Source organism: Plutella xylostella, chromosome 30, assembly GCF_932276165.1.
Source record: "Plutella xylostella chromosome 30, ilPluXylo3.1, whole genome shotgun sequence".
Lineage (NCBI taxonomy): Eukaryota > Metazoa > Arthropoda > Insecta > Lepidoptera > Plutellidae > Plutella > Plutella xylostella.
In genome coordinates, this window is record NC_064010.1 from 4,373,231 (window position 1) to 4,390,472 (window position 17,242).

Consider the following 17,242-nt stretch of genomic DNA (forward strand, 5'->3'; position numbering starts at 1 on the left):
CATACACTACCTGCGTTAGTGTGCCCTGCCAACCATTTAACGTTGCCGTGTGTACATAAGCACTACTTAAATAGATTTAAATCTACCATTTCTCCTAACGTTTAGAACAACCTGTATGTTTGTCAAATATTTCACATTGACGCATTAATTAATCACAATGTTTAAATTATTTCCTCAATTGTTTCACGGCAGCCTTCTAAAAGTAAGTTGGTAATACCGCTATTCCATTTTGATGCTGTGATTGTTAACAGTTTTTAGTTAAGAACACCGCAATAAACCGCCTTTAACTTTATCTCAAAGCAAACTAGATAAGACTAAACTAATACATTTTATTATGCACTACCTATAACTAAGTGAGTGTTAAAATTAACGTTATAATTTTTTGTTTAGTTGTCAATTTGATACGATTCGAAGCACTATGTAAAAATACGCGGGATTTTATATTTTTTTATTGGGGAAAGGCAAGGGAGACTCTTTTAAACTGCCTGATTTGACAGTTCGTTTTCATTCTTTTATCAGTGGCCAGTAACATTTAGCAATCATGACAGTTTCAAAGACGACCAAAGAGGTCGATGAAAAAGATATAGATTTTGATGATCTCTTGCCTTATGCGGGGGAATTTGGGCCTTATCAGGTATTTCTGTTTATGTCGACTTTGCCGTTCTATTTTTATTTCGCGTTCGTGTCGTATGGCCAGATATTTCTGACGGAGGCCCCTCAGGAGCACTGGTGTTGGATACCTGAACTGGAGAATCTCACTGCATTAGAAAGGTTAGTAATGTTTTTATTTTATACAGGTGTTGCAAAAATATTATAGTAAACCGCAAAGGCGTGCCTCAACTGGTCATTGTATACAACTTTAGTTCTGCAACTTTTTGTAAATTTGTGAAAAATGGCTTTAACTCTGAAAATTTAAATCAGTAACACGATTTCACTGACGTCTCGGATAAAATTCTACCCTGTAACCTGTGTTGGTCTCCTGAGTGACTGATAAATTGTTCAGTCACTCAGGAGTTTATCAGAAAAATTAATTAAGTCATGGTCACATTAGTAGGACAACTTTATGCGCGAGTGACCACGAGACAGGATTTTACAGTCCATCTTTAAATTCATGAAAATAAAGAGTGCAATTTTGCTATGTAACTATGATATTTACTAGCATTTACGTAAGTACATTTAAAAATAAAATACCGATTGATAAAGGCATATTTAACGGATTATTTATCGATTAAACAATTAGTAAAGATACACTTCCGTTGTCGGCCTTAGCACCATGGCCTTAAGTTAAAAAGAATTATTATGAGGTCCATAATCATCATCATCAGGGAGCTAGGGAGCTTAAGTAGTTTCATTGCCTTGTAATTTTAAGTTCAATAAGAAATATACTTATAAACATTATTTTTTTGTTTAAAGAAATATATTTATTATTATTATTTCGCTAATAAATCGATTATAGCTTCCATTAGGTAAATTATTTTATATTACAGGCGTTCCCTGGCCATACCACAAGATGGCAGCAGTATCTACGGCTACTCCAGATGTTACAGTTACGATGTCAACTTCACGAGTCTCCTGTCAAACTTGACCCCACCGCACCCGTCAACGCCGACTGTCAAATGTCAAAATGGATGGGAGTTCGATTTTAAAGACATCCCATATCGCACCACAGCTGTAGATGTAAGTTTGAGAGTTATCATCATCAGCCTATAGTAGTCCACTGCTGGATGTATGCCTCAACCAAAGACGAATCCAATCATGACCAGCCAACTAAGTCGTCACCGCATCTAGCCGGATGGCGTCCTACACTACATTTGCCTAGTTATGAGAGTGTCCTGGGCATAATGTTTCATGTCGTCACAGCTCACTAGATGACGTGTTTGTTATACACGCTTATAAACTACTCGTATTTCCGTCACACCTCACTAGATGGTGTGTTTATCATCGATAACCTAATAAAATGTTCACCACCACCACGTTACACCTCACTAGATGGCGTGTTTGCCCGACACCCTAATAAACTATTTCCGTCACTCCTCACTAGATGGGGTGTTTGTCACTATAATAAAAAGTTCCGCTACTCCTCACTAGATGGCGTGGGTGTGCGACCACAACGACTCGCAAGCGACGGCACAGTCGGTGTTCTTCGTGGGGTCGGTCGTCGGCAGCCTCATCCTCGGCTGGATCTCGGATAGGTTCGGCAGGATACCCGTCACTGTCTGTAAGTACTTAGGAGTACTTGTGAGTTCTTAAACTGGGATAGGTCCCAGGTGCAAGGCATCTTAAGGGTGCCTATCCACCAGGAGATGTGTTGTCTTACCAAATTCATAAAAATTTGATTGTCGCGATGTTACATGATCGATGGCTGTTTTCTGGTGATAGGAGTAACATTCATACCTACTTACTTGCAAACTTTCGCATTTATAATATTAGTGAGATAATAGGATTTACTGAAGCGATGTTACATGATCGATGGCTGTTTTCTCGTGATAGGATTAACATTCATACCTACTTACTGGCAAACTTTCGCATTTATAATATTTGTAAGATAATAGTATTTACTGAAGCAGATGGGCCTATTAGGCTAGCACAGACCTACTGCTCTTGCATACGCTCACGAACTATGCATGTCTGGCCTGCTCCTTCATGAACTACCCTTTGTTATTACGGTCCCATATACTTCACTAAGTATCCCCCTCTCCCACAGGCTCCAATATCCTGGGCTGCGTGGGAGGCATTGCCAGCTCATTCACCAACACATTTTGGACATTCACCGCGACCCGCTTCATTGTTGGCATGGCGTATGATAACTGCGTCATGATGATCTACTTGTTGGGTGAGTTTAACTTGGATTTTGGCATCATCACTGCTGTGCCCGACAGGGTCTATAAAGACCCGGATGCAATCAATGATTGAGTATTGATTACCATGGGCGGTATTTCACATGGGCCTGATCCATAACTCTGTCTGTCTGTATCAGTGGTTCGCATGTGGTCCGATTCTTCTTTGGGTACCATCTCCTATCGGAGGTCGGCAATCATCTGGCTTATTCTTTCCTTCGAGACTGCTGCTCGGAACAAGGATGTGGTGTTGGTGTTGTGGTTCGATAGGAACTGCCTATAAACTATGAGATGAGGCTATTGAACATAATTATTATGATTGACCCCCTAGTTACCTACTTCCTTCGGTGGAACAGCCAGAAAAAAACAATCCTAAACTTACTTAACACATGACACAATCCTTTACTTAACACATGAAAATAATCTTATAAAAAAAAAAAAAAAAAAAAAAAAAACACGCACTCACGCCTTGTACTAATGTACTCCCTTGCGGGGTAGGCAGAGGTGCATTGCTGCACCCACTTTTCGCCAGAGTGTTGTGTTAGTCCCAATGTAATAGGGGGCGGGCCTATTGCCATTTTACGGGCACATCCAAGACCCGAGAACAAATATCTGTGTTTAAACAAATATCTGCCCCAGCCGGGAATCGAACCCGGGACCATCGGCTCAGTAGTCAGGGTCACTAACCACTACGCCATTCGGTCGTCAATAATCTTATAAACGTAATAATTTATCAAATATTTGTAAAGTGGCATTAAACTACTCATATTTTTTTTCAGTCCTTGAATACACGGCCCCGCGCTATAGAACGGCAGTAGCCAACACTTCCTTCGCATTATTCTACTCGCTTGCCTCCTGTGCGTTGCCGTGGCTGGCTCTCCTGGCGAACAACTGGAGAATAGGGGCTCTGGTCTTCAGTGTGCCCCTGGGCTTTGCCATCCTGACGCCCTTTATTATACCAGAAAGTCCAAGGTAAGTTTCGTGGGGAAGAAAAATTGAGGTTTAGCGCCATCTTGCGGCGAGTAGCAGAACTAATTCATAATGTTGCCTGTTTTAACACTTTTTTTTTGTATAAATCTAACATAATTTTAAGATACTTGTTTTAAAATCTTATTTATTTTTAGATGGCTCCTATCAAAGGGTCGTGTTGAAGAAGCGATTCAGAAGCTGAACAGAATAGCACATATGAATGGCAAAGTTGTTCCAGAGAAGCTTTTGGATGATTTCAGGGTAAAATATAACTATTTTAGCGTACGGCCATGTGCAGAGAAACCTGACCCCCCTCTTATATTAACAATGCTTCTGAGAGGGGTCAGATTTCTCTGCCCTATACTATACCTACTGTTATATTAGAATATCCCGGCCCCTGGTTGTATTGCCAGGCATTAAAAATCCTTAAATATGGAGTTTTGTGCGTAACAACAATACCATTTTTATTCTCAAACTAATTGAAATACCCGAATGTCCTAAACACTAATCTCACCCAACTCACAGCAACAATACATTGCTATACCATTTTCTCAGGCGTCTCGCGCAAAGCCTGCAAACGCAGTAGAACAACTGAGCCTCCTCGACGTATTCCGAAGGCCCGTACTTCGTAAACAGTTCATCCTGGTCTGTGTGGAATACATGATCGTCAGCCTGGTGTTTGACAGCCTGGTCCGCATTGTGGGCACTCTTGGGGCTGACTTCTTCATCAGCTTCACTATTGCTAGTCTGACGGAGTTGCCGTCGATTTTGCTGCTCGTTGTCGTTATGGATTGGTGAGCTTTGGTTTGATTACTGTTTGTCTGACTATGCTGTGTTTTCTAGACTTATGTGAAATGAAATTTCATATTGAAATTGCTTAAAAATGTTTGGTATCGGTAATAAAATAGTATGTAACTACTTAGTTACTTAAATAAACTACGTTTTATTTCAGGCTCGGCAGACGCTGGATGACAGCTACGTGTTGCCTCATTGCTTGCATTTTCGGCATCCTCTCTGCTTATGTACCTAAAGGTAAGACGGCGAAAACTATACTAAAGCATATTACTATTTAAAGTTCATTTTCGGTTTTTTCCTTCAATCAAAGAGGACCACAACACTCTGTCCTCGCCCTTCCTTATCTTACCACAACCAACTTAGACTGACCACCGGGCAGGCCGTATGCCTAACGTAACCTACCTACTCATCTAGAATCTAGATGTGCACTGCGTTTCCTCACAATGTTATCCTTCACTGTAAGCATTCGTATAGCATTTTCTGAACAACCCTCAATGCGATCTTATGTTCCACCTAATAGTTATTTCAACCATAATCACAACACCGAAACCCCTCTCCCAGGCACAGCCTCTCTCGCCTGCGCCGTGGTAGCCAGGTTCGTGACGAACATGTCCACCACCGGGGTCATCCAATGGGCGCCGGAGATCCTGCCCAACCAGGTGCGAGGGGCGGGCGCCGCCTTCGTCCACATGTGTGGGTTCCTGGCTACCATTGTGTCGCCTTATGTTATTTATTTGGTGAGTTGTAATGTTGAATTGACGTACAATTATATTCCCTTACTCTACCTACCCTGCACCTTACTCTTTCGCCCTTCCATCCACGCTGTATAGAAGAGGGCGTCAAGAGCGAACGAAGCCATTTCACACATTTCAATATTTTTCAACTTAATTTTCATCTTTTGAAGATATTGACGTTAAATTTTTCTCAGGCTATTATGTATTTTCATTAACCAATGCACTTATTTTTACAGGAAACCATAAACCCTTATCTGCCTCAGCTAATAATAGGTGCTATATCCGCATTAGGAGTGGTTATAGCTCTATTCATAGCTGAGACCAGCGGGCGAACCATGCCGCAAACCTTCAATGATGCAGAGACCATGATTAACGATCAGTCGTTCTGGGAGTCACCCTGCAATAGGTAAAGTATTTTTAGTCTGGTCACACTCACCATTCTGTTTAATGCCATCTAGCGCTGAGTAGAAGGAAGTTGTTGTATGCGTTTTGATTGTTTTTTGTTGTTTCAGAAATCCGAATACCAAGGCAGAGAAAAACATAATATAATGCTGTTGTGATAAAAAAACGTCTATATACATATTTATGTGCTGAACGAACTTATAAAAATTAGTGCCAAGGATTTTAACATCCAGAAAACAAATGTTTTATGAAATTATCAAATGAAAAAATAACATTAAAATTTACGCAAATGCGAAAACGAAACGGTCCTTTTATTTATGTACCTTTCAATTCAACAACTGTTGGAAATACGAACATGATTTCATTTATTTACAATCATTGTTGGATTTTGATACCAATGCTGTAAATGTTGCCACACTCCTTATAAAATTTTCCTCCGTTTTAGGGAGTTTTATCTAATCGATTATTTTTATGACTGGTGAGCAGCGGATAGGTATGTATACTAAAATTAATGTAGAGGTCCTAGGTTCGTGTTGCTCAAATCTTTGATGTGCCCCCTATATGGAAATTCAACATATAAGAAATTTTAATCGTAGATAATTATTATTTATAAAGCCTTACTTTTTTACTTTGTTTCTTAAATTAATATAACTAGGTGTATAATTAAATAATGGTATAATAATCCACCAAACCCCGCACTAGGCCAGCGTGGTGGACTAGGCTTAAACTCTTCCTGCATTGGAAGCAGACCCGTGCCCCAGCAGTGGGGACGTGATGGGTCGTGATGATGATGATAATGGATGACCATTAGGTAATTTTTTTAAATAAAAAGTTTAGGTAAACAGTTTTTGTTATATATTTTTTTAAGTACCTAAGTTAGGTACTACCTATATAAGTCCACATAGCTACGTGACAAATAATTGTAAAACCTTACAAAAAAATGAGCATGTTGCGAGTCGACACGCACTATCAAACCTACTAACAACAAATAACTACTCACAAATGCTGTTTACAGCTTTTTATCTTACTTATGTATGTTTTTATATAAATTGAAAGGAATTGTGATAATAATTACCTTAGTAATTAAATAAATATTGGGCTTATGTCTAAGGAAATATTGACTTTTGCACTAGTAACAACGATGGATTATTATAGAAATACATTTGCAAGCAATGAAAAAGTTCCAATTACAAAATTCCGACCCCAAATGGCACCAATAAAACATTTAATTTAAGATTTACGTTTTAAGTTGCCAAAATCTTGATATAAATGTTTCGATGACATCATCAAGTTAGCCTTTTCCGTTTAGTTGTAATTTGCTGCTATTGTAACAGGAACTTTTGATTGCTTGTGAGTGTATTCATTTAGATTTTTGAGAAATTAAGTACATATGTTTATTTTTATTGTTATGCATCAGATCTAAAAGTTATTTAAAAAATGTAGATTTGTAGATACGGTTATCTATTCTTATAGGAAATTATGAAACTACCTTTGCTAATATTATTATCAGTATTATCACAAGCACATAAAGAGTACTTACATATAAATACCTAATGAATACTTCATTAAAAATAGAGTACAAATATGTGGTGGTGAGAATTATCAGGCACGCTTTAGATGTAATAGATCATGACATGCTGTCATCACAGTTGCTTTAGTCCATCATAGTAAGTACTTATATGAAACGCAAATATCATCCAGTTTATTATTACAGCAGCCAAAATTATGACAAGCCAAAAACTTTGCATTTCTAGTTGCATTTATTTACCATAGGTACACATAGGTATAATTTGAGAACAAAAACTTGTAGTACGGGCCCTATTTGAGGGCTTAGTGCAGGTTTTGCACTAGCGATCGAGCAGTGAAACCTGCGAAAACTCAAAATACACTACCGGGCAATGAAAAAGTTCCACTCACAAAATGCCGACAACAAACTACCCCAATTTTTTAAATGATTTTATTTAAAATTGGAACAAAGTATTACGATAAGATTTTAGTTGGTAATATCCTGATGCTCTGTTAATGTATTTCAATGTTGCAGAAGACGGTATTTAACTAGCCTTTTCCGTTTAGAAGTAATTTGGTGCTTTTCTCGGGGGAACCTTTTCATTGCCCGTGAGTGTAGTAAGTATGGTGCAGAGCTAGTGTTGCATGTAGCATTGCGTATACCACGAAATACTCTCCCCTCGCCATAAAAATTAACGTAGGTAAGTTGAAATTAATATAGCTTACTATACCTATACCTAGGTTACTAGGTTACTAACATTTTTACATTTATGATGTAAGTAGATAGTATGATTTAAGATAATTTAAACTATGCTTAACTACTTAAACTGAATACTTACCTAGTAAAACATACATAATAATATTATTTAATGTCGAAACTAGAAAAACGGCTAAAAATTCCAGTGTTTGTTAATCAAGAAAAAAATTGGCACCAAAGAGATAAAAAATTGAGCCTCATCCAAAAATTCAATTACTGAAATTGGTCATATAATTATCACTATGTCACTATGTACATAGTACCTACCTACTAACATCCCGTACGTACGAAGTGCCTAGGCATGGATATCGGTCAGTAACTATAGCAGTACGTATGTAGTTAGGTATACATATAAGATAAAAGAAATATGATTCTACCATTTACCAGAATATATGACGATATAATGAGATTACAAATACCTAGAATACTACACTTAATGGTTTTATGACTTGATTGAATTTGACAGATAAGCTGCGCTTATAGTACTTATCTTTCTAATTCATACAGTATGTTTGAATCTCCGAGGTAGGCAATTGACCGTAAACATGTAGGTACTTAAAGGCTTTTAGTATCGGTCGTACAACTTTTAAATACACAAATAAGTAATTACTTGCCATATGTAAGACCCTGACTGCTATGAAGAAGGTCCCGGGTTTGAGTCTTGGGCGGGGAAAAAAATTGTTTACAGACAGGTATTTGTTAACAGACAGATATTTGTGCAGGTCTTGGGTGTTAATATGTATCTAAGTACCTGTGTAGATGGCCGTGTGTGAGATATCCCCACAAATTATTATTATTACTAAAGGGTAGAACGCTTAAAAATAGACGCATTTTTCCTGAAATAAAAATGACATATTATGTATCTAGCCTATCTGAAACCTAGTTAAACATTGTGAGATATGGCGTTTCGACTTTCTCCGTGTTCGGCATCATAAGGGTCACAGTGACAGTTAAATAAAGTCAATTTTTCTCTCCACCTTTAGTTTGCAAGGTGCGGGTGCCTATATAAATAGAGTGAGTCGCCCGCGCGCCTCAGTTGTAATATCACCATGCAGAAATGACTAGGTTTCAGATAGGCTAGATACATAATATGTCATTTTTATTTCAGGAAAAATGCGTCTATTATGTAGTCTGAGCCTATCTGAAACCTAGTTAAACATTGTGAGATGTGTTTATTATCGCATGGTGGAGAGAAAACCAACTGTGACCCATAAGCTACTGATGAGTATATCAGTAGAGAAATATTTGAATCTATAAATTTATAATGCATAGATTTCTAGGTAATAGATATACTAAAAAGAAAGGTATAAGTATACATAAGACTTAAGTACTTCCTTATTATTCCTGACTTTTCAGAAAGTTATGGAAGGTATGTACCTATACCTACATATAGGTAGGTATTTATACATATGGATACACACAGTGCCTCTTCGAAAGCAATACTTATAAGTAATTATTGATCAAAATCTTGTTATTGTCAAGGCAATATTTTTAACATACACTAGCCGAATGGATGGAACCAGTGAAATACTTTGCAACAATATTTAAAAGCTGTAAAGTGTAGAATATCGATCCAGGCCGCTGGGGCTCAGGTCAGCACATGCTGACTAGGGTATGTAATTCTGGACTGACCTCAGAAATGCAGCAGCCGACCCTGGAGCCTCGAGGACCTGCTCAGTCAGCCCCGTACGACGACACGGCCTGCAACACCTGGCGCGGCATATAGTCCTTGGAACGAGGAGTGGTGCTTGAAGGGAAGATAATTTTACTAAATATCTCAGCCTCATCAGCTACTGGAAATGATTAGATGAAGGCTGTGACACTGGCGGATAACTAAGTATTCAGTTTTTCAAAACATGATGCAGGTAACAATATTCATATTCTAGATTGACAAGTAACACACAGTCTAATTTTGTATTCTAACTAACTCGGCGGTTAACGAGTTCCTGTGCAGTCCTACTAGGAAGGAAAGTTATTTTATAAGCCTTTGCACCGATTTTGTGGGCTACTATCATTCTGTATCATCATGTGTGAATATTATGAGCTCTGGCAGCATTCCTTGGTAGATGACATCAATTAATAAAGATTGATTAACACAACAATAACAATTATAATAGTTGATAAATGAAACCCGACTAACATGTCTTAACTGGGTAAGTAAATGATCAGTCATGCCACCAGGATAAGTAAAATGTTCAGTACTTCATATGAAAAACATTAACAAGGTCACCTTTAGGTAGGTTCGTCAACACTAAGGGCACGTCTCGGCCAAAACCTTAAGGCTTCGCCTTGTTGCAACTTGAAAGGTACGTAGGTAGGTACCCACTTACATTGTTGTAGGTTCGATTTTGAAACCATTAAGTCGACCTAGATAAAACAAAATAAAATAGCTCGATTAAATAAAGATGGTACGTAAAGATGTTAGTTGTACCTGATCAGACCTGATGCAACGACAGCCAACATAGACTCTCTAAGCTGTGGAAGCAACAATCATGGTGGCGGGAACATGGACAGTTGGACGAGCCACCTCGAGCCTGACTTATCAATCAGAACTGACAGTTCGCCAACAGCAGATAGCTTGCGGCTATCTATAGGTAAACTTAGGTAGTTAGCTATACCCAAGAAAAAGTCCTTGGACATCGATATGACAGTGGAAAGGCGAATAACTGTGACACTCTTTAAAACAAAAAGGTTTGTTGTTGTTGTCCAGCTAAGGAAGGTTACCTACTTCAGCGACCGTATTGCATTCTGAAAGAACTGCGAAGAGTTAATATTATGACTAATAATTATTACTTATTTAGAAAGTTTTCGGCAAACTCTAATAAAACAAGCAGCTACCACGTCACCGCTGCCCGGTTATAACTCTGTACTAGCTTAGTAGATATATATACCAGTTCTAGCCTTCAGCTAGAGGCCAGAGAGCTCCTAAATGAGATGCGAGTACGAGCATGACACAAGTAATTTTTTACTTGGTAAGTAACTAGTTACGTAACTAACTGAAAGATCCATAAAACAGATTACTCAAAATGGAATTGTGAAAACGGCACGTCTGCATCTTAACCAGTCAGTCTAAGTAGTTTCAGCAGATACAGTGTTGAAAAATAGTTATGAAACGTTTGCGCCAGAATCGAATTAAAAATACATTTTCATTAGAGAAGCCGTTCAGGCATGAATAGGTACTTTCACCCTTTGAATTGTGCTCCAAATGATGACCTTCGAAATTCATAGAAATTTAATGACGACTGCCATTGTTTATTATCTAGCCCAGTAAATTGAGTTGGGCTACGGCTACACGTGATGTGATACACAGTACACAGTAGGTATATGCATGTTCCCAGAATAGTGGAAGTTATAATTTTACCAAAAGGTAGTCGTCTCGTGCAAGAGCACCGTTACTCGATTTATTCGATACACAACTAGTAGACAGCTGCTGCGTAGGAGGTTCACGCATTTTTCAACAAAGAGCTCGGACACACACTCACAATCCACTGGGACTTAAGGAAGACAGCTTATATGGTGTCACTCAGAAACCGCGATGACACTCTGATCATGATCACCCGACAGTAGGATCATAATAAATTCGGTAACTTGTGAAGCGGTATGGTATAGCAACAGCGACTTTCACGAAATCAGGAATTAGCTCAGTGCTTTCAGGTTGAACACTCGCCCGTGGGATTCACTTTGCTCACAGCCGAGAAAAGAAAAGACTCAAAGCTGGAATCTGCCGATGTGTCATGACACTTAAGATAGTGTCTGGGGAGTCACTTTATATGACGAAAAACGAACTTTCAGTGCACTGCGACGCGAGCCGCTCTATCTGTTTGTATGTATTAAACGTGCCGATTGCACGACAGCTCTCGTTCGTTCGTTTCTCATCAGTATAGAGTAACGATCCTGTACTTACCGTGCGTCATCATTCCCATGAGCAGTCCAATGATCTTTAGGCAGTTTAGAACAAAAGCTGCATTAGACAGTTTCTTCAGCAGAGACATCGAAATAAAAAATTGATTGCACAACTATCCCCAGGAGCAGTCTACAGGTCACTTTGGGCAGTTCAGAAGAAAGCTGCTTTAATAGAATACCCTACCTTAGCGGAGGCATCAAATTGAAGTGCTATAACACTTTTAGAAGCGGTGCACGTTACCCGATTTGTCGTCATCCATGCCGATGCGGCTACGGCGACTGCAGGTGGTTACTCAGGCTTCGTTGGTGTGCCCTTGTATGGCTAACATGACCAACCTTGGCAGTAAACGTTCGTCTGCATATGCCAAAATCACTGATGAATAGCGCACGTTACTCGATACCTTCTAAATAAGTCACTCGTAATGATGGCTGATGATGATGATGACCGTGCTAGCAATAGTGCAGGCGGTTCCACTGAGCATAAAATCTCTTCCCAGACAGGGGGCGTTTCGATCTGGCAACCAGAACAGGAGTGCCAGGTGTGCGCAGCGATGCAGGTGGGACAACACAGCCGCCAGGGCAGGAGTACATGGCTGGGTCTATGCAGCGATGCAGGTAGCACAAACCGGTGGCCAGGGCCAGGACCGGGTGTACAGCCGCCAGGGCAGGAGTGCATGGCTGGGTCTATTCAGCGATGCAGGTACCACAAACCGGTGGCTAGGGCCAGGACCGGGTGTACGCTGCGATGCAGGTGGCACGAGACGGCGGCCAGCGCAGGAGCACAGGGCCGGGTGTATGCTGCGATGCAGGTGGCACGAACCGGTGGCCAGGGCAGGAGCGCAGGGCCGGGTGTACGCTGCGATGCAGGTGGCACGAGACGGCGGCCAGCGCAGGAGCACAGGGCCGGGTGTATGCTGCGATGCAAGTGGCACGAACCGGTGGCCAGGGCAGGAGCGCAGGGCCGGGTGTACGCTGCGATGCAGGTGCCACGAGACGGCGGCCAGCCCGGGAGCACAGGGCCGGGTGCAGGTTACACGAAACTTCAATTTCACCGAATCGGCCTGCCTACCCTCAGCGGGTAGGTACCGGCGGATCACATTACTCGCCGCACATGCCACAATGTCCCAACATACTGAAACTCGGAGCCACGTGCTTCCTGTAAAAAATCCAATGACGGTCCTGGAAAGCTCCTCTTTGTAAAGCCTTACATAAGCTATAATCAAGTGCATTATTGTAATAGCAAAGTTTTTATCAACTGTTATCTAAAAATATTAGAAATTGAGGGTAGAAAAATATATTTTTATTATTTTTTTCCTGTATAAAATTAACATATGCTTTACTTAAAGCGGTCATTAATGTAAGTATCTAGCTCAAGCGCCACTAGTAGGACCGGAATATGTGATCAATCATCACCACGACTATTGAATCGGACCCTACTGCGTGGGATAAAAACCCCAAGCGCCGGAGCATTATGACCAGTGGCTGAGCTTTTAAAAGCAGTAAATAATAGCATTTTACTCACGGCTTATCAACTCAAACCTTCGTTGCGAAACCCTCAGCAATGGCTGCGTGCGCAGCAGCCGGCAGGCCCCGCGCCGCCTGGTCCGCATCACGCTACAGCTCCCGGTAGCGAGGACTCCGCAAATTCAATTTTATATTTTTCCCCGTCGGAGCGAAGCCGACGAGAACCGTGGCTACATAGAGCCATTTTGCCGAAGTGTTCACTTCAAAAATCAAAAACCAACTGAGGCGCGCGGGCGACTCACTCTATTTATATAGGCACCCGCACCTTGCAAACTAAAGGTGGAGAGAAAAATTGACTTTATTTAACTGTCACTGTGACCCTTATGATGCCGAACACGGAGAAAGTCGAAACGCCATATCTCACAATGTTTAACTAGGTTTCAGATAGGCTCAGACTACATAATATAGATAAATAAAAAAAAATACATAGACCTACCTAACTACTCGTACGAAGTGGTGGAAATTAAAAAATAACGATTTAGTAAACATTACTTGCTTATCAACCTGCTACGTTTTCCGGGGATTTCCGGTGTAGCTATTTATGTATATCAAAAATTCAACACTCATTCAAAAGATTCCATTGGTTAATTAGATATGTATTTAGTTTTTAAAAGAATTCGCCGTGCTATGCCTCCTCCGTTAGATGATGATTTAGTTTTTACCCATGTAGGTAGTTAACTTAACTCTGGACTCAGATGACTACCTAATGGACATTTAGGTAATAATAATTATTATACCTAATTAGATACTTAGATTAATGACATAAATAAATTAAGAAGACGACCGAATGGCTACTGAGCCGAAGGTCCCGGGTTCGATTCCCGGCTGGGGCAGATATTTTTTCTCGGGTCTTGGATGTGCCCGTAAAATGGCAATAGGCGCGCCCCCTATTACATTGTGACTAACATAACACTGGCGAAAAGTGGGTGCAGCAATGCACCTCTGCCTACCCCTCAATGGAGTACATTAGTACAAGGTGTGAATGTTTGTTTTTTTTTATAAATTAAGTAGTAAAGTAAGTAATTACCTAATCAACCCATAATGATCCAAGTATTTTTATTTCAGTCTGTAGATAGTAGATACCCCCTTATATTATATTTTAAAAAATCAGCGTAAATATATAATAATCAACAGTCACATTAACGTTTTTCAGGTAAATACGTTAGCTCACAATAATTATCTCACACTACAAATTGAACTACTACAGATATTCATGTAGGAAGTTAGTACCTGTAAAAATGACTTGTGGATGCAATAAAAGATTGAGTATTGACTAGTATTGAGTACTTACTGAGTATTTTAAATAATGTTTTAATTACCTACCTGTATTGTCACTTCGATAAGTCTGTAGATAACTAAGCAATTAAAATTATTTGAAATACCTAGGATAGATAATGAACAGAAATTTAATTTATCACACATAGTCACAATAGACAATATTTTTTATCACAACAGCTTTTTTCTTTCTTCTGCAAAACAAGTTAGCTCACATCCCACAAGTACAAAACAAATCAAAGTACCACAAAATATACTCAGTATTTCCATGTTTTTACGTTCACAAGGCATGCAAATTGCAGTGCACATTTTAAGGGTAGCTCTTCGATCAACTACGTGGAACTTCGTGCAAAATCGTATTGTCTATCTCACTCTTACACATTGAAACGCTATTCGCCATCCTATCGGATTTCTACTCGGCTCGGGCTGTCAATTTTTCGTACAGTTTGTATTTTTAGCTTGTGAGGTGCAGACGTACTATCCACGTTGTAACGTTACAGTGTTTTCTAATTGAATTAAAAAAATAGAACCCTTATCTTGACAGTGAATACACAAGTGATTTAAGCATGGCTAAGGTAAATTATTTTTGTTATGTTTCATCAGCTTTGTTATCGGTAGTTATTTTTTTCTGGAGATCATACGATCGCACCACCGGTGACGTATTGGTTGGAGATAGCTAACTATAACAATAAAAATACAGTACGTTAGTTAAGTATGGAACTTTCATACGAGGTGCTCGGTTTTCGCAAACAGGATGTTGTGAATTAGTACCATTCTAAAACATCAGGTAAAAGGCGTAAGTACTTAGCAACGTATAATTAGTTGGTATAATTAGTGAAAAGGTAAGGTGAATCACAATGTTATGATATTTTTCACTTACTGATGCAATTAGAGGATTTGTTGTAGTTTAGAAAGAAATTCATACATAGTTTTCGATATAATCCCATTTCCTTGTTTTTTAAATAAAGGTAGGTAAGTACCTACTGGACTGTACTGGACTGTATTTTTATTGTTATTATACATACATAATTATATATATTATACAAATACGATATAACTTCAACATTATTTTATTTTATTTTATTTTTCAATTAGGTATCCACATCACACTCTGATTTATAATTTTAACTACATTGATTATTTTTAAAATATTGCACTAATTTTTAGTTTTACCTACTTAAGGTTTTGTTTTTATAGTTTTTAAGAACATTTTTACTTAAATTGAGAAACTGTTTTTATTTTATTTTTGTTTTTGTTTCCTAATTTATTAACTTTTTTACGTTCGAAGACATGCATCGTAATAAATGTAAAGTTTGTTTTTGTATAATTTAAATTTCAAATTGTCAAACTACGCCACCTGATTATATTTAAACAAATTGTTAAACTGTTTACTGGCTGTCCACGACACAGGCCTAGCCTAGTGTGGTAGCCCTTGCTATATAACCACCTTTAAATTGTTACCAAACACTGCAACCTATACTTTTTGTATCGTAATCTTAAATTTTAAATAAATATTTTTCATTTAAATATTTTCACCTAAATAAATAAACTTAAACCCTGGCTCAAACAATTCCTGCAATGTTCAATGACTCCAAATGATAAAGGACTTGTTATTATTCCCACATTCACAATAATCATAACAGTGCTCTTTATCTCTTCAAAACAAATGTAGGTATAATATTTATTTTCACAATACACAAATAACTCAAATTATACAGTTACAAACTTTAACATGAACCGCCTAGAATATTAGGGAGTTTTGTATGATTGCGTGGGCAACACTATTTCAGCCCACGTCAAAATCAATACCCTGAAAAAAAAAACTGTCAACCGCGAAATACAAAGTGCCCGCCCGTCGTCTGTGAAAATACATTAAATTTCATAAAAGTTAATGTCTTTTTCTATTAAAAACGTATTAAAAAGGGCACAAGAGTGTTATAAGATATTTAAGAACATGAACAACAACTCAATTTTGGTGAGTTAATTCGAAGAAACCGTTATTTCTAGAAGACTTTTATTTTCTGGTTTTTCACACCTTGATAACAATTTGATCTTATCACAATTTGCCGAAAGTAGCCTTGATTTAGCTTCTCTACTGCTTGTTAAATACATTATTTACGTAATTATCGTCCAAATGAAAATGAAGGTGATTAATGTAACTGTAAATATGATTTTTATTTGGGATGAAGTCAGTTAGCTTTACACAGAAGTACTATAAGTATAAATTATTATATTTTGCTGTGTATTAGTTGAAGAAGAGGCCTGCTGAATATAGACATCTCTCCTGAAGTTTCACCATAGTCTTTTGATTTGTTAACCAACTACATATGGGACCAAATGGTAACTAGACAAATGGCTAACAAATCAGTCTTTTATCTTTACTCATTGTACACTTTTGGCCATTATCATACCTACACTTTTGACCATTCTGTTAAACCCCATATACCTATGACAAAGTATATTTCTTTACAGTTATTAATGATAAAGATAAAATACTCTTTATTGCACACAAACAGAAACAGTTTAACAAAAAAGAACAG

General features: G+C 38.6%; 2 protein-coding genes across 5 annotated transcripts in view; both read left to right on the plus strand.

Moving 5' to 3' along the window:
• The first annotated feature begins 238 nt into the window (after positions 1-238).
• Positions 239-5,985, plus strand: LOC105398254 (carcinine transporter). The gene is made up of 11 exons (XM_038121471.2): positions 239-771; positions 1,488-1,677; positions 2,089-2,218; positions 2,705-2,833; positions 3,617-3,809; positions 3,962-4,067; positions 4,362-4,600; positions 4,759-4,838; positions 5,163-5,338; positions 5,572-5,741; positions 5,848-5,985. The coding sequence occupies exons 1-11, from the start codon at positions 542-544 to the stop codon at positions 5,882-5,884; spliced, it is 1,680 nt and encodes a 559-aa protein (XP_037977399.2). The 5' UTR covers positions 239-541; the 3' UTR covers positions 5,885-5,985.
• Positions 5,986-15,124: 9,139 nt separating this feature from the next.
• Positions 15,125-17,242, plus strand: part of LOC105398255 (choline/ethanolamine kinase) — a 35,063-nt gene continuing 32,945 nt past the window's right edge. For 2 of the 4 annotated variants that reach the window (XR_007268082.1, XM_048631982.1), the window contains exon 1: positions 16,438-16,677. Coding sequence is in view for 3 of the 4 variants with exons in the window: in XM_048631982.1 (XP_048487939.1) it covers positions 16,594-16,677 (84 nt within the window). In the remaining variant the exon portion in view is untranslated. Of the gene's footprint in view, positions 15,278-16,437; positions 16,678-17,242 lie in introns of those variants that run through there. The other 2 variants (XM_048631981.1, XM_048631980.1) reach the window with 2 other exon arrangements.

Bases quoted from the DNA above. Each gene is read 5' to 3' on its own strand.
- LOC105398254 (XM_038121471.2), top strand. From the start codon at position 542: ATGACAGTTTCAAAGACGACCAAAGAGGTCGATGAAAAAGATATAGAT. The intron at 3,810-3,961 runs GTAAGTTTCGTG...ATTTATTTTTAG, and splicing joins ATTATACCAGAAAGTCCAAG to ATGGCTCCTATCAAAGGGTC. The intron at 4,601-4,758 runs GTGAGCTTTGGT...GTTTTATTTCAG, and splicing joins CTCGTTGTCGTTATGGATTG to GCTCGGCAGACGCTGGATGA.